This window comes from Gadus morhua, chromosome 15 (assembly GCF_902167405.1).
Source record: "Gadus morhua chromosome 15, gadMor3.0, whole genome shotgun sequence".
NCBI lineage: Eukaryota > Metazoa > Chordata > Actinopteri > Gadiformes > Gadidae > Gadus > Gadus morhua.
Window position 1 is genome coordinate 6,915,557 of NC_044062.1, and position 26,243 is coordinate 6,941,799.

At 44.7% G+C, this 26,243-nt stretch overlaps 2 protein-coding genes across 8 annotated transcripts in view; one reads left to right on the forward strand and one right to left on the reverse strand.

The window, feature by feature from the left end:
• Window positions 1–15,798, reverse strand: part of arid4b (AT-rich interaction domain 4B) — a 45,459-nt gene extending 29,661 nt beyond the window's left edge. For 3 of the 7 annotated variants that reach the window (XR_003979597.1, XM_030378299.1, XM_030378298.1), the window contains exons 1-3: window positions 15,591–15,796; window positions 13,546–13,588; window positions 1,627–1,737 (exon numbers count right to left, since the gene is read on the reverse strand). Coding sequence is in view for 5 of the 7 variants with exons in the window: in XM_030378299.1 (XP_030234159.1) it covers window positions 1,627–1,737; window positions 13,546–13,551 (117 nt within the window). In the remaining 2 variants the exon portion in view is untranslated. Of the gene's footprint in view, window positions 1–1,626; window positions 1,738–13,545; window positions 13,589–15,590 lie in introns of all 7 variants that reach the window. The other 4 variants (XR_003979596.1, XM_030378296.1, XM_030378300.1 and 1 more) reach the window with 3 other exon arrangements.
• A 119-nt stretch (window positions 15,799–15,917) lies between these two features.
• ggps1 (geranylgeranyl diphosphate synthase 1) lies at window positions 15,918–25,922 on the forward strand. The gene is made up of 4 exons (XM_030378303.1): window positions 15,918–16,451; window positions 17,234–17,326; window positions 17,465–17,535; window positions 24,076–25,922. Exons 2-4 carry the CDS (start codon window positions 17,254–17,256, stop codon window positions 24,904–24,906), a joined length of 975 nt encoding a protein of 324 aa, XP_030234163.1. The 5' UTR covers window positions 15,918–16,451; window positions 17,234–17,253; the 3' UTR covers window positions 24,907–25,922.
• The last annotated feature ends 321 nt before the right edge of the window (window positions 25,923–26,243 follow it).

Below are 26,243 nucleotides of genomic sequence, written 5' to 3' on the forward strand. Positions count from 1 at the left end.
GTTTTAAATTGTAACTTTGTTACTTTTAATACTTTCCTGCTTAATAAAAAAAAAAAATATTAAAAAAAATATATATATATATTATCAGTTGATTCCGTTTTTATTGTCCAATTCCGTGATTCCGTCCGCGTTTTCGCTATCGCGGATTTCATAGGGCCCTAGTTAAGCCACCAGCTCAGCACTCTGTGTGTAGCCGAAATTAAAACTAGGCTTTCTTCATTCCTACACAAGGGCATGTCTACTTGGATGTAGCAAAGGATCCTGCAACATGGCGTGCAGAATTGGAGAGAGAATGGACCTAGATTTAGTTGCAGAAATCCATGCGAGAGAGTGCCAACTAAAGCCTTATACCACACTTGTCTGCTCATTCTTAGCTTATTTCAGGGCTTCTTCAGAACAGAGGTGATTAAGGAACACCATTACAGAGCAACCGATGTGAATTGTGAACCTGTGGTTAAACTGAAGGTAAAACTAATTTCCTCCTCCACAGCCCTGACAATGGTGCCGTAACCGCCCATGGCATGCATGCACTCCGTGAGGATACGGCACTATGAAGGCCAGGGATTACCTATGCAAACATTCTGGGGGTAACACCAGGTCGTTCAAGCCAGGGTTTTTGTCAGGGAGGGCTCTTTACAAATGTGTTGGGCGGGTGTTTCAACCGCTCATTAGGCGTAATGCCACAACAGAAAAAAAAACACTCGACTGACTCGGGTGCCCACGTTGTCAGATTAATGAACCAAAGTGAGAGAGAGGCGGAGAGTCTCTCTCTATAGTGTATAATATCTGAAACCACAACAACCCACAACTAATTGCCATGATCCAATGATTGCGTAACAGAGTGTGCGATTAGAGTGTGTTTACTCAATACGTAACGACCCTCTCCGACACGCGTTACTGTACCATAAGCTACTAGTGTAGGTCCCAGTGAAGGTGCCATTAGGCTAATTTCAACACAGATCTGCAGACCTGTGATCTTTATGGACACGTGTTCAGGAAACCGTTTGTCTCTGGGTAATGTGAGTACAACAAAACAACAAGCAAAGCTCCAGATGCTTCGCTGGTACCACAGACATCTCATGCTTTAGTGTGTGGAAGGAATCACAAGACAGCCGGGAAGCAAAACCGTGTTCCACCCACACGGAGCCAAGAGATCAGTCTATATGATCACCCAAATGCTCAGGTCCACAGGGGAAGAGAAGAGAGAGAGGCAGAGAGAGAGAGAGAGAGAGGCAGAGAGAGAGAGAGAGAGAGACAGAGACAGAGACAGAGACAGAGAGAGAGAGAGAGAGAGAGAGATCACCAGCTGAAGCAGCTGTTGGCTGCGGCTGAGGTAGTAGGTGGCTAGGAGACCGTGAGAGACTTCAAACATGTCTAAACCGTAGCTCTAACATGCATGGAGAACATCTGAACGCTATACATGGTCTCTTGCACAATGTTTCCAATTCAAGAGGGAACGACAAAAAACAAGGGTCTTATATTGGGACCGCCCCCAGCAGAAAGAGATTAAATGCAGCTCTAGTGGCCACGTTCTGACACATAAAGTGGGAGGAGCCTCATGGTGCCACGATAACCATGTCCCGAGGCAGAGTGCCTTTCAGTGTGAGGAGAGACGGTGGGACCTACCTTAGCCTTGACCAGTCTCTTGGCCATCTTGATCTTGGCCTCGCAGAACGCCCCTCGGTACTTCGCGCTCACGTCCGTCCCTACCGTGAGGTAGGGGGGCTCATCCAGGGTCTGCGGAGGGGGGGGGGGCGACACAAGGTGGTCAAGTCATGCAATGCAAACCCATGAAAACAAACAGCAAACAGTCCCGGAGTGGACTTTATGAGTAGACAGCGGTCTAACAGTAATGACAAGAGCAATATTCTTCTAACCCCAACCAGATGGGTGATGCCAACCTGGTTCATGAGTCATCCGGGTGCAAACACATGTACACTCGCTCACTCACACTCTCTGCTGCACATGTCAGGGGGAGGGGGGGGGGGTGAAAAGCACACAGCAGAGAGAAGGGACAACTGGTAGGATGGCTTTGGGGAGCAGCAGCTTCCCGGGACAAATAGCAGCGTCTCTTGCGTCATCGAAGGGTATTTACGAGGTGACTCAGGATTCAGGAACAGTAGGAGTGAACACAGAGTAAACCGAGAAGCCTTTGGCGGAGGGGCCTGCTGCTATTCAAAATGTGCAGGGTTTAAGGCTTCAGCTCCAGGCACAAGGACAATTGGTCTGAATTCCTGAGGCACCTTTTCTTTTGAAAGATGTGGCTTTTTACACGGTGCATAACCGTTATTTAGTAGTCATATGCATCTTAAAACTTGGATCTGCAGTGATTTGGTGCAGTTCATCTAATCCAATGCAAACTACAAGGGGCCAGGCTCAATATAAATGGTTCTCTCAAAATCGGGAGCTTTGAAGATGGAGGAAAGGCTCACGATTCATTACAGTGTGGTCCTCATGGCTCATTCCAGTGAGGCATTACTAAACTATGGCACAGTAGGTGAGGTCAGAGACTCCCCAACCCTCCACAAGCCTTCACATCGGATGACTTCAGCCTGGCTTAATGATCGCTTCCTGACACGGCTGCAAATGGCCGTGTTTATGCCATTGCACAACATGTCATGCACGGAGTCTCTGTTGCTGCTGCACGTCGCTTTCCAAATAAAATGTATCAGGCACCTAGATCTATGTAGATCAAAACACTCGTACTCGACAAAAAGTGCAAGAACTAAAATAAACAGTGCGTGTAATGCGTCAGGGGCTTTGAGTTCTTTAACTTATTTTAAAGGGCAACCTCATTATTTCCACATTAGTCTCCCAGCTTCTAGGGGCCGTTGCCAAGAAATTGCCTATTTATTGCCTGCGAGCGTACGCACGGCGGTTCAACAGATTCATGACCACGTTAATGCCCTAAAAGAGAGCCGTGTGCTTTGCATATTTGCCAAACAACCTGTTCCCAAGCGAAATACAACCGTAAAAACGACTGGGCAATATCATTCAACGATGAATTCTCCCAATGGAGAAATACGGCATGGCTAGCTATGGTGACTCAAAAACACTCAATGCTCAACACAAAATATACAAATGCTAAGGAGCTACTCTGGCTGCCAGCAAGGGGCCGTGGAAAAAACGGGGGGGAAGTTCTGTTCAACAGAGACCGCGTGCAATCAACAGATGGCCTGATGCATATTTATGAGTGTTGGCAGGTAACTATAGGCACTAACCCATAGATCAGCATTCAGCCTGCTCTGGTAGCTTTAATCTATGTTTAGCAAGCTTAAACAGAGTGTTTCCATCAAGACTATGATCATCATTCAGCTTTCCTAAGCCATATGGCTTCTCGCTGAGAGTGTTAGCTGGCTGAAGCTAGCATGCAAGACACAACAGTAGTCCAAGCTGGTTGGAGATCGCAATAAGTGCATTGAGAAGAACATCATTTTCCTAATGACAATGACAGAGAAACCCTTAAGAACAGCTCCTCTTAGCTAAACCATGTTGCTTTCGTGTCCACTTCAATATCCAGATTGTATTTACATAGACCGTGTGCAGTGCTGTTCTACGTGAACCATCGCTAAACCTGACAGAGACCGAGCTAAGAACCTGCTGACTGAACAAGGAGCTTCATTGTGCAGAATGGTTCAGGTGCACAGTTGCTTATTAAAGCAACATCACAGCCTCTTTTACATGGCGATATCCAGTGCTGAAGTGTTAATTTGTCAGTTCAACTCATTTTCATTCCACTGTTATTCAACCGACACAGCTAATTTTTTCTTGTTGTGAGTAGTGATGGATAGATCTAAAAGATTATTATTTGTAATTGCTTATCATTGGCTGTAAGCTATAGCGTTAACGACTTGTGATCATTAAGGGGGTGAATGGAGAGGCTTGGAGGTAGGGCAGATAATTAATAATGTTCCGTTATACCCCCATTAAAAATAAAGAAGGCTTTCCAATTGTGTAGTGATATGCTTCTAAAGTGAAGCCAGGGAGGAATTTGAAATACTAGTCAATTGGGGACATTTAATTAGATGAACACTGTGTGCAGTGCACCAGCAAGCGATAAATAAACACCAAATGAGCTTGATTATAGTGTAATAACATAATTTGGTATTTTTCTAGAATGGGACAATTTGTAAAAGGATAGATAACACTGGTTACACTCCCACTTATCACAAAACATCGCTTCAGATCCAACACATTCCACGGAACAACAAGTCGAAGGACTTGTGTGCGGGTGTTTGATGCTTTGAAAAGGCTCCCGTCTAACTAATGAACAAAACTGAGTTAACATGCGCGATTCAAAGCAATATATATGTAGAGGCGGTAAAGTGGTTCTCTACAACAAGCTTACTAAAAGGCGTGAGGAAAGCGAGAGGAGGAACTACAGACCCTGAATGTATTCAGCAGGCTATTAAAAACAAGCTGACGGGAAGCCTGGGACATTTCGGAGAGACGGCAAAACAAAAACACAGAATCACCACTTTCTCATTCAACCAACCACAGCATGACAAGCAGAACGGCAGATAGTATCATACACGGAAGAGCAACAAATCCTGTTTGACCATATGTTTCCTTGTTGATGTCTTCATACTGCTAGGCATGTTCTCTTTTAAACCATCGCACAGCCCTGATTAAGACACGTGAATCAAACGTGAATCTTTTTAAGGTTCCAGATGGAACAGATTCAAGACTGGAATTGTAAGGAACAGAATTGCTCATGTTTTTTTTGTGCCGCGGCGTGGACAAATTGCTTTTCCCGTGACAAGCCCCAGTCAAGGCAGGGCAATGTCCTGCTGTTGTGAGGCTGCTGGGGTTCTGGCAGATGGGGTTCAGAGGCAGAGTCCAGTACACTACCGCGTGCACACAGCCCCTCCGGATAAACCCCCATTAGAATTAAGTGCAGCTTGGCCCCATACCTGTTGATCCAGACAACACCAAGTTGACATGAAGCAGCTCTTCCTCCTCTTTACACCCAACACAAACAAATACGATAGCTACACGCACACACAGTCCATAACTACACGCACACACAGTCCATAACTACACAGTCTACTGCTCACATACACAAATCAGTACTCGCATGAAAACACACTCACACAGTCCTTAACCACTGCTCACACAAACACAGACCAGGCCTCATATGTGTGTGAGGCGCGCGTGCGCACGCACGCACACACACACACACACACACACACACACACACACACACACACACACACACAGACACACACACACACACACACACACACACACACACACACACACACACACACACACACACACACACACACACACACCTTAACAAAGAACGCTCTTTGCATCCTCAAAAAGAACCCATCTAAAATAGGATGGCTGAATGGTCCAGAGTGGGAGGGGGCGATGGGGTTATCTAGACAGCTGTGGCAGCCAGACCTCCCCGACTCAACAAGGGAGGGCTGATAACCAACTATTGGCCAGATTTACATTGGTCATGCTCGCATGCCAACACAAATAGAGGGGTGTTTGTGGTTTCCATTGATAACAACACAGCCTCAACACATACACAACTCTCTGTGTGTGTGTGTGTGTGTGTGTGTGTGTGTGTGTGTGTGTGTGTGTGTGTGTGTGTGTGTGTGTGTGTGTGTGTGTGTGTGTGTGTGTGTGTGTGTGTGTGTGTGTGTGTGTGTGTGATTATGTAAACGGGATATCATTCTGCTTATTGAAATTACTACTTTTACCTATTTCTACCAAAAAAGCAATATTGTGAAATTGTGTCCTTTATTTGTTTTCTAGTCAGAACTCACACACACACACAGTCACACACACACAGTCACACACACACAGTCACACACACACACACACACACACACCCCCCCCCCCCCCCCTAACTAATCAAGTGGACCAAGTTCAAAGAGGCAGAATTCCTGGACCGGCTGGGAGGCGGATACTGGACAATATACACTCTCCCACTGAGACGGTGCAGCACCTAGTCGGCTTTGGCCTGAGGGACATCCACGTTTTATAGGGAGGAGGGGGGGGGGGGGGGGGGTGAGGTTAACTGGAGAGACTGGCTCTTTTACAATTTGGCTCACACCACCCATGTGGAAAAATACTCTCTTGGAATTCACGGTTGATTAGACCTTCATAAGTGTGTGTGGCAGACAGGGAGGACAAGAACACAGCTGGGGCAGGCGTGGAAACATTACACTGCATAGTATCGTTCAACACTGACAGGACTGTGGTGAAACACGCAGCAGGCCATGGTCAAAGCAAAAGTAAAAGCAGGCAGGCTACACAAGAGGCGATGCTCCTTGCACTGAGGTAAAACAGCGATTGGTTAACCAGTGCTCTGGAACTGCAGGTGGCCTGACCCTGAAAAAGGGTATGTCCACAGCAATCATGTTACTGGGGAGTAGGGATGGGCAAAATGATTCTTTTCCGGGAACTAGTTCTTTCAGATCAGTTCACTATAACGATTCGTTTATTTGATTCGTTCGTTTTGATTCGTTCGTTACGTGAGATTACATCTTAAAAAAAATAAAAAATAAAAAAACTTTTTTTTATAATTTTTTTTTTTATTAATTGGTCATGGGTCCGGATAGGACCGTCGAGACCGCAGTCCGCCGTTTGGAGATGCCTGCTATACAGTATGTCAAACGTCCCACCAATATTTATACCACTTGCTTACTCTCTATATTTCATTCATGGTTTTACATTTATAATTTTATTTTACTTTACATTTAATTCTTCATTGTTCAGGCATTACAGAACTTGCATGGTCATAAATAAAAAATACGAACTGCAGTTTAATTTCTTTGATTGTTCTTAAATTTACGTAGAATGGAGCAAAGACTCCTGGGATTGGGAAATGTGTTTATCCAATAAACAGATGGAGGTCAAGTCTATTTTCGAAAAAATGTAGGGGGATATATGAGTCGAATGGTATGACCCAAGATACGTCAGACAGAGAAAGCGCGCATATTCGACGGTACCGCCTTGTCATTGGTTTACCCAGGTGCCATTCCAACACCATTGCTACCTCTCATTGGCTGAATCTTTGAGAAAGTTGTAGACTCAATCAATGGAAGTCGCGGGGAGACGGAGCTCTGTTCGTTTGTATATTTTATTTACGTGACCATATGTTTGGTTTATGTTAAAAAAAAAGAATCAAAGAACCAGTTCTTCTTGTTTTGGAGAACCAGTTCTTGTCGTTCACGTTCGGGATTCGTTCGTTGTAACGAATCAGTCGCGACCGACACATCCCTACTGGGGAGGCATAAGGAAGTACGGGGTGTGTATGATGGTCCCGGAACCACACAAATATACCCGATCCATAAACACATTCACACAAGACCTTCATCCGTCAGCGGGCTTACAGATCTCAGGGACTTAAGTGCTAGTAGGTTATTTTTCTGATCACTGCTGATATGAATCCACTGCTGTAGTCATGAGGACCTTATGCACAATGGGCTCAATCCGCTGACAAGGCAGAAGCAGTTCTGGGGGGGGGGGGGGGGGGGGGGGGGGGAAGCGAGCGAGAGCGCAGAGTCAAGACGATGCCTTCGAAAACACTCCAGCTATGCCGGGGGAAGGAACGCAGCGGAGGAGACGAGAGCAGAGCTGAATTGGCTCGGCTGAATGCAGACTCTCTGCTGGGTAATTTATAACAGGTGACTCTTCACCGCATGAGTTTGAGACCATTCACTGGTGGTCACAACGGCATACAACAGTCTTAAAGAGAAAGTATATTATCAAAAACTGCCATTATTATTTTATGGTTATTATACATGTCGTATATAAGTTGATTCATACCATGATTTCGTACTATTCAGATCGAGGATGTTAATTTGTTTCCCGGTACCGATTCCGAGATGTTGCGATGAGAAGCCATCCGTTAGTGTGAGGTATGGCTCACAGATGTGCTATTAGCTCCAGTGAAACGGGGACGAACCATCCCCAGAAAAAACATGTTTGTAATGCAATGAACCAACTGAAGGCATACCAGGACAACTGACCCTTGCATTTGCTGCACTGCGATTGAGGGAGTGTTCGTTAATGGTGTGAACTATAATTTGAATGTGCATTAGTATTGGCCCTCGAAACTTAGCCATCCCGCAAAAACCACAAAGGGATACACTCGGCGGAGTTAATGAAATAATTGTTTGTGACACGCCAGATTCTCCGGTAGACGGGCGTCTTGTTTGCTGAACTAAAGGAAAATGTAATCGGCATGAAGGGAGGAATTAAGCCTGCACTCTTAGCAGACTGGCTCACACGTACAATAATCCTGTTGTGAATCACTCCTTTGTCCAGGCCGCCTCGATAACAGTGACGAGAGCTTTGGCACCGGTTGCCTTGGCGATGCCGTAGTTGGATTTAGACTACAGGGTAAGAAACCATGCTTGGCTCATTTGATCTGAACATGAAATCCCCCGAAGGACCAGTCCAACATATTAAGTGGAAGAGAAAGGTGGGCCATGACCTGAAATAACAGTGTGCCAATATTTAAGATTATCAAAAGGTTATAAAATCCATACTATTTAGATTCAATTCAACTTTTTGGATTATGCACGGATAGTTGCAGCGTAATAACTGGTGCTTGCGGTTTGGGAACAGATGCTTCACACTGGAGTGATACGGTACAACAGGTATAATATCATTTTAATATCCAAGATCACCACAGGGCTATAACTAACGTTAAGGAGTTCACAGTATGATCCTTGAATCTTGATCCACGATTCAAAGTTTAGATCAAAAGACATGGAGACACCAAGCCTTAAATAGTTGGATCGCTGTGTGGAGAAAATTGTGCGTGTGTAAAAGCGGGAGAAACCGTTGGGAGGATGGGTGTGCTTAATGAGAGATACCACAGTATTGCTTGATCTAGATGGAAGAGCCTGCAAGTTATACAATGATATTTTGGTGGAGGTTGGAGGTGTGTGCATTTGTTAGGTTTTGCTTTCAATAAATGTATTTTGTTTATTTGATAATGACTATGTAATGGAAGTAGCACTATCCAATATTTCTATTTTCTAAGATGAGCACAGATCCGACAGTCCAGAAGGTTACACAATACCAGAAAAAAAGAAGTAAACAGTTTTAAGAGGATTCTAAACCATTCAAGAAGATCCAAAAGGTTATAGTGAAACAGTGTCAACCGCAGGTAGAACTTATTTTCATGCATTATTTTCAAGCGTTTTAACCAAGCAAAAGTCACAGGAAATTTAGCCTGTTTGAGTCGCATAAATATAAAAATATTTTGTGTATAATTTGCCGATCAGTCAACGATGACTCTGGCCTGACGAATCACAATGGACTACGCTAAAACTAAGTTGAGGACAGTCCTAGTTCGGAGTAAATGTAAATTTCCTAAGATGAATATGAATATTAAAGACATTTTTAGTATCTGAATTATGTTTGGCTTGTTGGCTCATTAATCAAAATATAGTCTAGTCTGTGTGCGCATCATTGAGTCCTCCTCCAAGTGCTGCCATTACTAAGCCCAAAGAATCGATGTGCTACCCCCTAACTTCACCCAGCCATAAAAGGTAGGGTAGGCAATTCACTTTAGAAGCAGTTTGTCATATTTGTTGAAATTCTCTTTACATTACAACAGCAACCAGTAAATCAAATGCTCAGACGATTTGTATTTTCTTTGGCTGTCGCAGGCCTGTGATAAACCAATCCAATAATTTAACTCGGCCTGAATGAAGTGATTGGAGGGATGGGCATTCGATAAGTTGTCTTAGTAGATCGTTGGGAGAATTAACGATCAATTAGTCGATTAATCGTTAATATTTTACATTAAGTTCTGACCAAGTATAACAGCACCGGGACTTTTAACTATACATGTATCACTCCGCTGTTTACGTTCTGCTAGCTAGTGTGTGTGTTGCTTTGCAACAGTTCAGTCCCAGTCGCGGATCCATTTGTGTTGGCGGTGCCAAATAAATCATTAAATAAACAAACAAATGTTAACTAATTAATGGTCCTTGTAGAACTGTTGTATAAAAGCAATATCACACCCGAGGTCGTGCTGTTGTAGTGAATATCAGCACGGCTGTGAGATTATCTTCGGCACAATCACAGCCGTGCTGATACAACGCACTCCCTCTCGTGTGATATTGCTTAAGTATTTATAGCCAGGCTATAGTCAAAATGAAATTAAAATACAAAAACAGCGTGTTTTCCTCATTGGGATCTTTATTATTAGATGAACAACTCAGTTAAACCAGATCCGTTCAATAGTTATGCGCTACTCTTCTCTAAGCAACGGAGCCTGCAGCTCGAAACCGGTGCTCATAAACATAACAAAAAGTAAACACAACCTTAGTTTCTTCCCAAAATAATAACAATAATAATATAAAAAACAATCATGTTATAACTTAACCAAAAATATATTATACTTAATTTGGACAGGTTTTGCCAAATGCAACGCAAAATATAAAAAAAAAAGGAGAAAGAAGGCCGAGAACAATGAATTAGGCTTAGTAACAAAGCTTCTGAAAATAGAACCAGCTGTAACTCGCACAACTTCAGCACCAGTCTACGTATTTTTGTTCAGAAAGATGAGCGTGTTGACATGCTGGGGTCAGACGCGACCGCAGCCTGGTGACCTCAGCCGCCGAAAACACCCGCTCTGAGGGGACCGACGTTGCCGTGATGCACAAATACCTCCGTGCTAACTTGGCAACAGCTATCCACCAGCCTGTAGGGGTGCAATCCAGTGGATTTATTTCTGCTTCGATGCCAACCTCGCCTTGAGTGGTAGGCCTATAGTGCTCCCCAAAAAGTAATTTTTTAAATCATAATGGTCCCACACCCGACTTCGCCGTGGCCTCGTCCGCTTCATGATTACTTTTGAAATACATCGCCGTGTTCCAATATCCATACTATCAGTACTTACTAGCCTAAGTTTGAGTACGTAGGGCGTTCCGAATCAGATCGGCCGAAAATAAATGTACTGAAAGGACCCGGATGTTGTACTCAAAACGGTCAAATCGCAAAGTGTGTGGCGATGTACACTTTTCGTACTCAACGGCAGGCAGCCATCTTAGCTACGTAGCGGAAAAGGGCGGAGCCAGGCTGAGCCAAAGTCGGCGCATTTTCCACACAGCCTGCATTAATAGTCATTTTGTAGTTTTTATAGCTTTTTATAGCTGCTAGGCGTAAAGTGTTCACCGTTCAAAGCGGGATGTTAATTGCGGGGGAGGAGCCGCAAATTTAAATATAGCCCCCATGTGGTAAAATGTTTAATTGCCCACTGCATTAGTTCAATCGATGAAAAATGTACATAATCAACGCAATTCTTAACGCTCAATTAGTCAATCGTCGATTAAACATGCCCATCCCATGGCTTACCCGGGCGTCTACCAACCCGGTTACCTGTGCACACCTTGCCCGTGTACTTATTGCGCATGACTGGAGTCTTCCACAACGTAAGGCAGACCTAATGCTAAAGCAATTCAACAAAGCACGCGTTTCATGGCTTTGAAAGCGAGGCCTGAAGGGAGGGTCGGAATCTTTTCGGTTGGATGCTTTCAAAAATCAAGATCACTCTGGCTGCGGTCTCCCAATGTACCCTAACTTTGAAATCTAAATTGACCTGGAAGTGCCTCCTGTCGCACACGTTTTATAACTCTTTACACTCGTGATCAAATGAAAGTAAGGTAGCATACCCCGACCCAACACCCAGCTCTGCGGTCTCTTGACCTTTGTGTTTATAGCCGTGTAAATCCCTCGTCAGAAAAAAAAGATGCTATGCCGAGTAGGGATACAATTCTGTCATTTTATAACAGATAATCAGCACTAATACCCTCAATGGAGAACACAACGCAAATGCACACCAGTGTGTATTTCATCGTTGGCTTGTCGTTTGAGCACACTGCGCCAGGAGAAGCATCTGTAATATTGGACATGAGTAGTTTGAAAATCTGACAATAACATGGAGACAACACTATGTGCATTGCTGATAAAATGTTACTGATCCAATATAAAATATAAAACCATTTTCACAACAACGATGGCGAATACAACCGCACAACCGAGAGCTACAATCTAAATCAGTGCTGGCACTGTGTTTCCAGACCATGAATTATTTGGCATCAACTGTGCCTCAAATTATATAGGCATGTAAGAGAACCACCCAGTGACCTGACTACTGGCTTCGTAACACCTCACTATTGTGAAGTGTTCATTATAACCCCAACTGAGCATAGTTGGTGGACGAGAACAGCCAAAAGTCCATAAATATTTTATAATAAATTCTCTCTTAACACGTCTGAGCGATGTTTGTTAAATCTGTGGGAAACCGAAGTCCACCTATCCATTCAATACATCATTTAAAAATAATTCTGGAACACTGCACCATATAATCTGATCGTAGATCAAAGGTTTTTTCTCTAGGTGAGAGCAGTTTTACAGAGAACAAGAATCAGAGAAATAAAGATTTAAGAAAGCTTTGGAAAGTGCAACACAGAAAATGCAACACAGAATGTGGAACTGTGATACCCAATGCATTGGCCATGCAGGGACATTCATTCATTCATTATCATTTATAATCATTCAATTAATGTATTGTAATGAATAAACAATTGTGATATCAATGTATCACATATATAATACAATAGCATTTGTTGTTGAATGAAAATTATTACACAATGCATTGCTAACCAGTGCCACCATCACACACAACTAGCAATATATCCTTACAAATGCTGGAGTCAGTGCTAAAAAGGAGATGTTACAAAGGGCTAGCTTAATGAAAAGCTAAACGATAGCATGCTTGCAATATGACACACTTCTGTCACCTTGTACTCGGGCAGAATAAGTGGTCGTAGTAACAACATAAAAAAGGCAAACCTATTACTTCACAGAGGAATAGCACAAACCCATCAGCCTCAGTAAAATGATGACACACTGCAATAGAGAACACACCCACAAACATGATTTTTGCTCGACTTGCATCAAAGGGGAAATGTCAACAATCAAACAAAGAGCCAGACTCATTCAAACCACTCTGAATCCCAATCAACGTTCTCTTCACTCAGTTAGTTATTTCACCCCACAAACTGGCGTTTGTACCCAACATGTTATAAATACTACCAGCCGTGCTGGGTCCAATCAATAAAAGGCTAAATAGTTCAGCACTGTCTCTCACCAGTGCTCACAAGAGGTGCAACAGATAAGATAAAAACACAACAGGCTTAGGTTTAACTTGATTCTTCAAGTGGGATTTACTGTAACAAACACGATTAAACAAACCAACTGCTCAAAAGCTTATATACTTGTTATTCCTTAGGTAAGACATGCCACCGACAATTCCTGCACCATGGTGAATATAATCTAACGGTTGAGTCATAAACTCGAGTCTCACATTCAGTGAGGGATGGTATGCCGTATACTCACATCCATAAAACAATAACTAAATAGATTTGAGTGTGTTGTACAACACGTGTATAGAAGTTAAATTAAAAAATAACAAAAAAACAATGCTCTTTGAAAACCAGTAGTTATTATGTAAACAACAGATGTTAACACGTTTCAGGAAGTATATAAAACGGTGCATACCTTCATCTCTCAACGAGTCCTCCTGGCGACCAGTGCAACAACTCTGTGGATTAAAAGTTAGGATAGAGGGTTCAGTACAGAGAAAGTGTAGAATTGTAAGCCTAAACTACATGGTGGATATGAGGATGCCAATCTTGAGTATTCTTCTTTGATATTTTCGACAATCGGGGCAAAGTTTTGTGCATTGTAAAATAATAAATACACATTGCCTCACCATTGCACATACAATCACAACACATCCTAGTGATTCGTTTAGACTTATAAATCGTTGATTTAATGCCCCGTGTCAGAGTCCAGGCGTGCAGGTATGAAGGGTAAGCAAGCAAGAAGTAAAATGGATTATCTACTAGCTTTCATTTCTTTTTAGGTCCACACCAACGCACAGAGCATCAGACGATACTACACTGGCGGGGAGAAATAAACATCGGGACACGTCGGCAGAAAAATAGTTGGGTGCTTCATTCTTAAAGAGCAGCCCACGGTAACGTAGAGCTTGTGCCGTATGACTGCATTGCACATATAACTATACACCCTGCACGGACCAGGGATGACGCAATTTCTGTCCCTGACAGCCGACTACACGAAGAGCACTTTGGCACATCACGGGGACATGCGTTAGTAGTCGAGATGCACCTGCCAACGCCAGGGCCATCTCTCTCTCCGTCTCTTTCTCTCTCTCCAAGACAAAAGTCTGTTTGCGGAGAAACACTGCTCGTCAGTGTGTTCATATTCCGTGAGTGGCTCTCTCGTCAAGGTGGGCTGCTCTGCGGAGAGTACACTACTCGACCAAGAAATAGAGTAATAACAATTGGTACGCCAGACAGCCACTATCTCCCCCCCTCCCACACACACGTTGAAATATACAGAGATTGAAGTTGATAAGTACTACGATGCCTCCATTACAAGTCACTTCTCTTTACACCGGGATCCCTGCATCGAGGGGTCAATAGATGTGCTGACCATTCATCGAGTGAGGGTGATCAGCGTTGCTTCTGACAAAGAAACGAATCGGTTTGCAACAAGGTCATGGTCAGGACTATGTAGGAGTAGTAGCCAAATATCGAAACGTCCTTGTGTATGCATTGGAAAGCTTGTTTCACCGCACATGTACGGAGATCCATCAAAACAAACGACGCCAAAAGCATACCGTGTCACCAGCCCCTAACTATTGCATAGACCAGCCTCGGAGACATGAAGCCCTCGAATAGGATGATCGTTTTGCATTTCCTAACGACACCCGTTCACTCATCCACTACCTTATTAAAACACACACACACACACACACACACACACACACACACACACACACACACACACACACACACACACACACACACACACACACACAGATTATAGTCTACAGTGAATACACGGTTGTTTCGTGGATCGTGAGGAACGACTGACCGAAAATACGCGAAATATCACGCTGAACTATTTGGTCGGATGGCAATAGTTAAACAGATAGATAACACTTTATCTATAACACTAAAATATTAACATGAACCATCGTCGAGCACCTCCCATCGGAGCGGATCAATGACAACACAGCCCAGCGGGTCTCGACCAAACGGGACGAGCACCGTGGAGGCGAGAACGGAGCACTGCCCACGGCACAAAAGAACCCACTGCTCGGGGATCGACTGGATCCATTGATATCCCTCAGATCACCGGGTTACAGCGGGTGTAGCGGATCCAGTCGATCCACTACACCCGCTGTAACCCGTCCTCACAGACCCCGTCCTAACAGACCCCGTCCAGAGACACCACCAGTCAGTGTTCCCAGTGTCCCCAGCTCCGCTCGCTGGTGTCGACATTACACACCAAGTTTGTCAAACCTCGAAACCTTTTCCCCGTTCTTTTTTGCATTTTGACGTCTTAATCTATCGTGTCTCGAGTCGATCATCCCTTCCGAGGGACGGAGCCTCGGTTTCCTAGAACAAAACCCACGCCGTAGTTGGCGATAAGTTAGCTTGGTGGAGACAGCGGCGGCGGTAGCAGCAGCTAGCTAGACGCTCACAATAACGGGGGCTGGAACACGACCTTACCTTTCAAAAATCCCCTGTGTTTCGATGAAAATGTATCAGTAATCCATAGAATCATTGATGTGCGTAATCCGGGGGGGATTATGCGTTATACGTGTCGTCCGTTAGACCTAGTCAATGTAGGATGCGGATAGGGAAAAAGTGCCTCTCGTCGACTAGCCGAGCGTTTCTCTCGTTGATCCTTGTCCCCGCCTCCCGAACGTGACTGATGGGTCAACAAGCCCCGCCTCCACCTCCTGCCCGGTCGCCCATTGGCTCACACGCTGTTGTGGCCACCTCAACTTCACAGCCATTGGTTGACCCAGTAGAAAAACACATGCTGCTGCGCTCTAAACTGCAAGACGTCATGTATTTCATTCGTATTGGCGTAGAAAAAAAAAAAAGACTACAACTACCATAGTTTTTTCTGTTAAACGCGTTAGTTCGATATATAGTAAAGGCTCGCCCGCCTCTGCAAATATGTATATTGGCGTTGTAGCTGAAGGTTAACTACTTTGACAGGGATACGCCGTCTTTTAAAAACACCGTACATGACGCATCCCCGTTGAAGTCCCCTTACTTTTCTGCACATGCTCAGTGGAGCCGCCCAGCTAGCCTGTCCACGTTAGCAACGGAGGGGATGTAGCGTACATCCATAGTAGTGTCATCGCGTGTTGAACATTAGAGCTCTTTCGCTTTGGTTTCCACTGATGTGAACCCGTGTGTGTGTTGGTGACCTAGCGTGGCCTCTTTAGGAAAGTTGAATGGGAATTATTAGTCGTTCGAAGCAGCCCTACCTCTATTTGTGTTGAAGCTAACTAGCAGGGTGGCTAACACTTAAGGGGGAGCCACCAGACTGAAAGGAAGCTGTCAAGTCTCTGTAAGGTGGGTGGAGCTGACTGAAATGTTGAGCTGTAGACCTTTTAACTATCTTACATTTCTTGATCTATGTCAAGATGATTCCAATGTCTTCTTAAAGCTAACAGCAATTTGATTGTGTATCTACATGTACATTGTATCCCAATACTTGCTTAATATAAAGCAAGTAAAGATACTTCATGTTAATGTTAACCTACATTTAACATTATATCTATTTACATCATGTAAGATTGGTCTTGGACACATCAGTGAAGCCTCTTTGTTTAAGTTTTATCTGAATAAGGTATTCGTCCTTAGATGGTGATATTAATGTTAAGAATAGAGTCTGTACTTTTCCTTATCCATTTCAATATATAACTTATTTATAGCTTACATTGATTATATCTCCATTTTATGACATGCTGTTGAATTTTTGTCAACCCTAACCCTTTGTTGAACCACCTCATAATTTATGATTAAAGGCAGTATGAAAACCTAGTACTTTCCATGACATATTATCAATCTTTGCAGAAAATAACATACAAATTGTATTTTCTGATTAAATACCCTCTTTTAATAGGCTTATGATGGACATCAGTATTTGACATGGTTGTTTTTTGGGGAAATGTTATAGTCATAGTAACATCTTATAACCAAACCTGTGTAACTTGCCTCAATGTCAATTCAATAGCTATACAAACATTACATTTTGAAATTGCTAACTAATATACTGTATATATCATAATCTTCCAGTTTTTAAATTACGGCTCTAGTGAATCTTATTGTTACTTTGGCTTTCCCTCCAATAGATTTGTTTAAACATCAAGAAATGGATGGCAAAACCAAATCGTCTCCTGAAAGAATACTTCTGGAGCCATACAAATATTTGCTACAACTGCCAGGTATGTTTGTGGTGTGTTTAATTTATTTTAATCCTGTTAGGCCTTTCAGCATTCATAGTTGTTCAGCACAGACAAGAATTAGGAGAACTGAACAAAATTGCCCTTCTTCGTCACTTAATACCTTCACTCCCTTTGCAGGAAAACAGGTTCGGACAAAACTGTCCCAAGCCTTCAACCACTGGCTCAATGTTCCAGATGACAAACTCCAGGTAATGCAGCAATTATATTCCTGACCAACCCACTATATGTTGACAGGCTGAGGGGGGGTCGTGAAGATGCTATGGGGCTGTGTAAATGTCTTCTACTGCTAACCACACACTTGAATCACTGAAACAGGGCAGTCGTCTAGCAGTGTTCAGAGCCAGTTCTGTGACCTCTTCTGTGGGCCAGCCAGCTGAATCATAACTGTGACAACCATGGGGATCAACCACTGAGCTGGTTCTTGACTTGCTTCTACCCCTGTCTTTGCAGGAATGGGTTTGTGCACATGTGTTGTGTGGTCGCAGTGGCTAAGATCAAAGCAGTATCTATAAATATATACCATTTGCTATCAGCTCTTCACTTCTTGCCAGAAATAGTCCTGGCAAGTGACAAGGAACTCTTTATTGATATGGTTAATATGTCTGTGGTCTGATAAGGATGGAAGCAGTTTAAAAAAAAAAAAAAAATGGAAGATAAAAAAACATGATTATTTTTCAACTGTTAAGGAGAGTAGCAGTGCAGAGAACATATGTTATGTTTATACATGATAGAACCTTTCCTTTCCGCTACATCAGTTCTACATCACCCTCCCTATGCACCAATCTTCCGGGCTCTTGTCTCGTGTCTCGTGTCCACATGCTGGTCATGTGACAGCTTAGATGACGTGGTGCTAGAGGAAATGAGATACTGAGGGAGCTGTGTTAGCCTGCATCAGGCCAGCGCCAAGGCCAGACAGAAAGCTCATCGCCAGCCAGAATTATTGGCTTAAGCGTCACTCAAAACAGAGACGTCTCCAGTAACTGCTCTCTGGTGGTTCCCTCTCAATTAAAGAAGCCACATTGACTGAAATGAACCAATATTCTCCGGGTTAACCTTTTTTCCCTAGTTTTTCTCCTGATTTCAAGCTCCAGCCTTATCAGATGGCTGTCTGTCTCTCCCCTCCTCCCCTCCGATATTGCTTTCTGTCATATAAAAGGGTAAAGGGATCAATATTAATCGCGTTAGGCACTTAACCCATCACTGCCGTTCTTAGAATGCATTTCCAACAAATTGGGTTTTTGCCTAGAAGGATTGGTGTAGTGTTACAGAAGAAACAATGGCCAGAGGCCAGATGGCTTCAGAAATACAAACGTCAACCAAGTCCTTCTGGCTTGTGATGTAAAAATACATGCTCAGTTCATAAAGTGGCACTTTTCGACATGTAATTTGAGAACGTTGGAAATAAACAGACACCATTTCTATACAGAATGCTATACCTTTAAGCATTAGCAACGTTTGGTGAAAGACATTGATAAAAACTAACTTTTGCTTACTTTTTGATTTCCTTCACAAAGGGAGACTGCATATATTTTGTGCCCCCCACACGCACGTCCACGCACACGCACACACACACACTATTCAAGTGGCATCTACAGTGAGCAATCCCTCTGGCTTGCCAGCGCTTCTTGTTGTTATTTGTCAAACGATTCCAGTTCAGTAGACATGGCTGAAGATGGTAGAATTTAACAAATCTGGCATTTTCCGCTGGTTCTCTTCCACATTTATCAGCACAATAAACATGTTGGGCTTATTGAGAAAGCGGCTCTCTGTGGATGCAGCGCGACCCTAGGATTCTGCTAACTGCAGGGACTGTGTGTGTTAAATGGCACGCCTGACACTAATCTATCTCTTAGTGAATTGTCTGGCTTTTCGAGTTCAAGAATGTAAGGAAATGTGACCTACTGTTGGACATCTTTTTAAACATATTTATCTATCTGTGAGTGAGGGTAAATCAGTAGAGATGCACCGATTGCAAAATTCTTGGCCGATACCGATTTCCGGTTTTTAAGGAGGTCTGACCTGCCAAAACCGGTTTTTCCGATACCGATTTTCTAAGAAATAATTATAATCATATAATATGTTGATAGGTTTTCAATGTAGTGAGTCCCCGGGACCCACAGGTGGCGAGTTGGGTGGGTCCCTGAGAAATTCAATGGGTCCCGACTCCCCAGTTTAAAAAATGTGTTTCTTTTTTATTATTATTCTATTTCTTAAATGAAATTAATAGTGTTAAACTCAATACATGAAATTGTCATCTGAAAAGCGCAGCCATTTGTATGTGGTGAGCCACTGCTTCAGAAAAGTTCGCTTTTTTTGGGAGGAACATGTAGAAGGTTGAGGCAATTCTTCTGCAGTGGGCTCATCAGGCTCAGTAGAGGGGGAGGCAGAAGTAGGTACAGGCAATGTTGAGGTACTCTCTCTAGGCTGATCAGAGTCAGGGAGGAGTGCAGAGGTAGTGGGGACAGAAAATGCAGCTGCAATAGTTTGCTGACCTGCAATAGGTTTCATCTTTTTCTTTGGTGGTATTTTTGCGTTCTCTCTTCTCTGCCTGTTTCTCGAGAAAAACGGGATCTCGTTGGAAGCGCGATGTATGCGCAGGCGCCGTTTGGGCATAACAATATGTAGGCTGCCGTTCAATGTAGTTTTCATCACCACCACCGGATTATGTTTCATTTATTTCATTACAGCACGTCCCCTAAACGTTACAACATAATCGACACGAATGAGCACAGCATCGAGCAGTGGAAACGTGGGTTTATTTACTATGAAGTTTGTATTTTTAATTGTTGAAATGAAATCAGCGGTGACGAGCTAGTTGTTTTGGTAGCGGCTAAATTAGCATGTCGCGATACTTTGAACAGGGGATCACGTCTGCGCCGAGTAGATGCGCAGAGGGTTGAAACAGTGCTTGTCTGGTCTGCTCACAAGAAGGTTTCTTTGGCCAGTTACTGTGATTAAACACGAGTTGTTTAATGTTCACAATGTATCGTTTTTCATGGGGAAAATTAGATGCGTCCCCGGGACGCATGGATAGTGAGTTTAGTGCGTCCTTTCAGATTTGAATGCGTCAGGGACGCAGGACGCGTACCTAGCAACATGATCCCCCACGGCTTATTTTTGACTTGCAAGCATTACAAACAGCGTGTTTTGGGTCGTCCTGGCACACAGTGAAATAAGTCCAAATCAGCGACATGTTTTTCTTCCCGCGCTCTGGGCGCCTTGAGCTGCTACGCACCGCGCATGCGGGTGAGTTTGATCGGCCGAAAACCGGAAATTACGACAGTGACCGGCAGGTCACCGATTGTGGCCGATTGGATACAAAACCGGCTTTTTTAATCGGCGGCCGGTTGATCGGTGCATCTCTATAAATCAGTGCCTTGATTTACCTTCCGCAGTGTTCTACATTGGCGTGTTAAATGATCATAACAATAAACTGATTAGATCAGGGGTCTCAAACTCAACTTACCTGGGGGCCGCTGGATGTGGAGTCCGGGTCAGGCTTGGCCACATCAAGTATGCCACAAAAAAAAGGTAGCACAACTGACCCAATCTAAGTTAATGATCGGGCTATAATTAGATCATCTAAACTTTGATGTCAAGTAGGGGGCCACAAAATATCATCCCGCGGGCCTCAATTGGCCCCCGGGCCGCGAGTTTGAGACCCCTGGATTAGATGGTGTATTAGAGGCTCCTCTGACCAGTGTCCACCACATTAGGAAAGATTATGATCAGGTCTCATTTGGGGTCTTCTAGATTCCTTCTAGATTCAGAAGAGGGGCATTGTGGTGGATGTGTCAGTGCTGGGACTGTTTGCTGTAGCGATGACCAACAGATTAATCGTAATGAATGACGGGAGTATCAGTGCGGCCATTCCGTCCGTCCCTCCGAGGTTATTCTCTCATCAAGTTATGTGTAGGATGATGTTGGCTCTGACAAAGTGAGAGATGATGTAAGTCTATCCTTTTATAATGCACCTATATTCTATTTTAATATGTGCCTCCAGGGAAGTAAACGACAACACAGACATCTTTCAGAGAAATCCATGTTATGCATTTTGTCAGATTCATTGAGTTCCAGACTGATTCCTCTGATTATTATGCATTTTCCTACAGCAGTTGTACAAAGCACTAAATATAGCACTATATGCTGCCAGATCGTATTTTGGTGTCTTACTAGATGACGCATTTCTCATTATTTTGAATGACCGCTCTAGCAAATATGGAAAAAGGTTTTGCATTACAAGCTTCCACTTGCAGTAATGAAAGTTCCACACTATGTATTTGTCGTGTCCTGTTAGCTAACAGAGCTTTTGTTGTGACGTCTTGCTCGCTCTTTCCCCAAGGCTGCATTTGCATGAGCCCTTTTGATATTCAACTGTGGCTGCAAAGAAAAGCCTTCGTGGTGGCACTCACTTCCCCTGTCAGGCTGTTGAACGGACAACCGACGCTGCCCTGCAGTCTGACAGCTTATTTTACCCCTCGCTACAGTGATGTAGTGGCAAGCGAATTGGCTTGTCCCTGAAAATGATTCCTCTCGTATCAGAGGGTTCACTCCTAGCCTTGGCTCTGGTCCTCACTCTCCTCCTCGTGTTTGTATGTAGCGGGGTCGTAGTAGTAGTTTTGCTGGGTCAATTCTCGCTGAACTTGACAGGCAGACTGAAGCCCCGCCCCCTGCTCACCGTGGGCCTGCTGTTGCCAGGAAGTTACAGCTCTGCTGTCTCTTCCCCCCCCCCGTCCACCCCCCAGAGTCAGTGTAAGGGCATTCATCCAGCTCTTCACTCTTATCATGAACCTGTGCCCTCCCATCTCTCCCACCCTTCATTGGCTGGGACCTTCCCCTGGGGCTTCCCCCACTTTCAGTCTTCCTTCTACTATAAGTGCTACTACTAAAGACGATGTTGTTTCGAATAAAAGTAATTTAGAAATGTACACGCTCGTGGACCTCATGCAGAGCTTAACTGTTTTGTAGTGCAGAAGGAGGGAACGGGGGGAGTTCCACCTGGGCGTGTGCTCACATTATAGTAGCCAATCACATTTTAGCAGCTGTTTCTTGTGCCATTGGACAATCCTGATAAGGTTGTCCGGCACCAACTGCTCTCCTATGCCTCCTTTTTGTGTCCTTTCATAAAGCTTTCTTTGTTTTATTTCGTCTGAACTTGGGCCATTGAAGCTCTGTGAGAATGTAAATCGTGATGGAGATAGACAAATACGCTTGACTTGAATGAACACACACTCGGGCATTGAGATAATCCTCTGTTTTCAAGACAAACACGGTGGCTACTGCAGTTGAATGAACCAATAATGATGTCAGGCCATTAGTCAAAGGAAGTAAGAAACGGCCATTGTGTCGTTGAATAACTGCCCGACATCGGTGTCCATCTCCCCATGCTTCATCTCATTTCCGAGGTGGACAGAGCAGGTGACATGCCGAGATCACCAGACTGGATTGATGCAAACATGTTCTAGGCCACCGTTGCCTCTTGTCATTTCCTCTGTGTTATTGAGTGCAGCGTAGCTCGCATGATTGTGATGGAGTCTTTCCATTCATAACGGTTCAGTGATTGCCGCGATGCCAAAGTGGGAGATGAAGTCCACCAGTGATAATCAAGGAGTCTTCCGAGAGCGACGATAAGGGCATTAAAAGCGCCGAGTTATGCAGCGACAGTTCTCACTGTTATTGGATTCCTGCTGGAGTGCAGGACGCGACGCAGCACTTTTGAATGATTTCGATTGTTTGTGTTTTCTGCCGTTTCTGTTATTGTAACCGGAAGTCATCCTTTTTGCGGAAATGTGTTTCCGTCATGATTTGCCCGGCGTGCAAGGACATGAAGCTCAGTCCGATTGTAAAGACTGCTGTAAGAGCGTGTAACGACTGCCGTCACGGTGTGCTTTCTGAGGTGATGGTTGTTGTTACGGGGCCCGACCCACTGGGCGTTGTGTTGGCCACGAGGCCTACTAACACTTTGTGCAGAATGTTTGTCTTGGAGAAGCTGTTAGTCATCAACACAGACGCCCTAGTTCATGTCCAGCCAAAGCCAATACAGCTGGTTCTACGACTAACTTAACTACTGGAGCACTCTCTGCTCCCCACCTCTTCTCCTTCTGAGCATCTCGACTTCAGCGATGTCTCCTGATATCCTACCTGTCGGACTGACTGGCCGGCCAATTACTTTGTTAATGTTTTGGCTAAACTCGATGCTCCGTTGGTTTGGTTGCACTTCAACTCCAGCCTCCAGTTCTGTAAGACTGGGTGAAGTATGGACATGGCACCCTCTAGTGGAGGCTTGCGGTACATGGCACAGTAAGCACTACAAAAGCACACTTCTAATGTAGTGTTCATGTAATTGTATTGCTCAGGTATATGCTCCTATAAACTGCGATTGTGTAGTGTGTAGGAGCAATACAAGCATTATTTTATCTGTTTTTTACACAATAACAAACTCGATGTACAATTTGTTACACTATACTATGGTTTATTTGATCAGTCACGGCACAGCTTTCTTTTGAATGTTTTGGAAGACAAAACAAACAATACAGACCTTTTGAATGGCAACCAAATGAAAAAAGCAAAACCTGACATTTTAGCGAAACAGGAACGACCACATTAAGTAAACTTGGTTACAATCTGTGTGACCTAAAAAACGAATACAAATGAAAGTCAGTTTGCATTTTGATGTCTGTGTCTGTGTGCGTGAGCGTCGTCTTACTTCCACGCCCCCCTCTCCCCAGGTGATCATCGAGGTGACGGAGATGCTGCACAACGCCAGCCTGCTGATCGACGACATCGAGGACAGCTCCACGCTGCGCCGGGGCTTCCCCGTGGCCCACAGCATCTACGGCGTGCCCTCCGTCATCAACTCGGCCAACTACGTCTACTTCCTGGGCCTGGAGAAGGTGCTGACCCTGGAGCACCCGGAGGCCGTGCGCGTCTTCACCCGCCAGCTGCTGGAGCTGCACCGCGGCCAGGGCCTGGACATCCATTGGAGGGACACCTACACCTGCCCCAGCGAGCAGGAGTACCGCGCCATGGTGCTGCAGAAGACGGGCGGCCTCTTCGGCCTGGCCGTGGGCCTCATGCAGCTCTTCTCCAGCTGGGGCCGCGACCTCAAGCCCCTGCTGGACACGCTGGGCCTCTTCTTCCAGATCCGCGACGACTACGCCAACCTGCGCTCGCGCGAGTACAGCGACAACAAGAGCTTCTGCGAGGACCTGACCGAGGGCAAGTTCTCGTTCCCCACCATCCACGCCATCTGGTCGTGCCCCGAGAGCACGCAGGTGCAGAACATCCTGCGGCAGCGCACGGACAACGCCGACATCAAGCGCTACTGCGTGGACTACCTGGAGAAGGTGGGCTCGTTCGCCTACACGCGCCAGACGCTGCGCACGCTGGAGGAGGACACCTACCGGCTGATCCGGGAGCTGGGCGGGAACCCCGAGCTGGAGAGCCTGGTCAAGCACCTGGGCAGGATGCACCAGGAGGTAGAGGCGGTGGGCGGCGAGGCGGCGGCGGCAGCGGCCGGTGACGGCGAGGCGGAGGCCGGTGAGGGCGAAACCCAGTGAGGATCCTCCGCCTCCACGGACCGGGGGAACCCGAGCCGCGTGTGCCTGAGCCAGCGCCACGGTGCCCGGATCGGACAGACTGGAGGAGGTCCCTCTCGTCGGATCACGAGGGGAGATCCGTTTACCGTCCCCTGACTCCGTTGGCCAAGAAACCCCAAAAACACTGTTTGTGTTCCCGAATGGTAACAGTTTTAAATGCAGCCAAATAAAGTTGTTACTTTTGTGCCTCCCAGACGTGCGGGTGTGTTTTGCCAACGCTGATTTGCGCAATGTGTTCCGTGTATGCGAGAGAAGTGCAACTGTGCGCTCAGCGAAAAGGTTTGAGCTGTTATTGAAATGTTTTCGTGGCTTTAGGTTTTTCCCAAATCCATCGACAATGAGGTTAGACCCCAGATCTTATTTCTTGACACACACACACACACACACACACACACACACACACACACACACACACACACACACACACACACACACACACACACACACACACACACACACACACACACACACACACACACACACACACACACACACACCGCTTTCTCTATCTGTAGCCCGATGAAAACTCAAGGTTGGTTTACTTAATTCGTTTTTTCGGGTATGAAGTTTCGCTTGAGGTGTGTGTGAAATTCTCCCAAATGGGATTGTTTTGTTATTTGTACCTATATTGCTGCCAGAGTGCCAATTGCGTCGAAAAAAAAATCGTTGTTACTAATCTGTTTTTTTATTTTTTATCCTGCACACATGCTACTGCTTGCTGTTCATTTCATGCTGCATTAAGGTTTGCTGTAAAGGCCCATTCCATCGAGCTCCAGCTTTGATTGGTAGCAAGCCTCACAAAGTGACTTTATACCACGCTCATATCTGGCTTCCCATTCATGACTTTTTAATCACATTCCCACTGAAGTCACTAGTATTCTAGTCATCTTTGTCGTTGCATAATGTGCTTTGCAGAAGATTTTTGCATCTATCAATTAAAAGCATATACATGGGTAAATAAAACCGTTTTATTTCGTTTTTTTGTTCTGAATGTTCAGTTTCCATACATCTTGATTTCTAAAAAGGATATGTTGAAGTAGCCCACCCAGCTACCATTAACAACCAAGCTGGCTGTGAGATGAGTGAGACCCATGGCTTCCTGTCTGATATAAGGTATTACTGCTACTACTCATTGTATATTACATGACATAGATTACAGTCACACTGAATTGTGTGACCCTGTGGAATTGACAACAATGATGTCCAATGTTTACCTGTATCTATCCACCACAGTCCCTGTTTTAGGACCACACCTAAATGGGTTTATTGTATATGCTTGGTTGCAATTCAAATTATAT

Bases quoted from the DNA above. Each gene is read 5' to 3' on its own strand.
- ggps1 (XM_030378303.1), top strand. From the start codon at position 17,254: ATGGATGGCAAAACCAAATCGTCTCCTGAAAGAATACTTCTGGAGCCA. The intron at 17,327-17,464 runs GTATGTTTGTGG...CTCCCTTTGCAG, and splicing joins ATATTTGCTACAACTGCCAG to GAAAACAGGTTCGGACAAAA. The intron at 17,536-24,075 runs GTAATGCAGCAA...CCCTCTCCCCAG, and splicing joins TTCCAGATGACAAACTCCAG to GTGATCATCGAGGTGACGGA.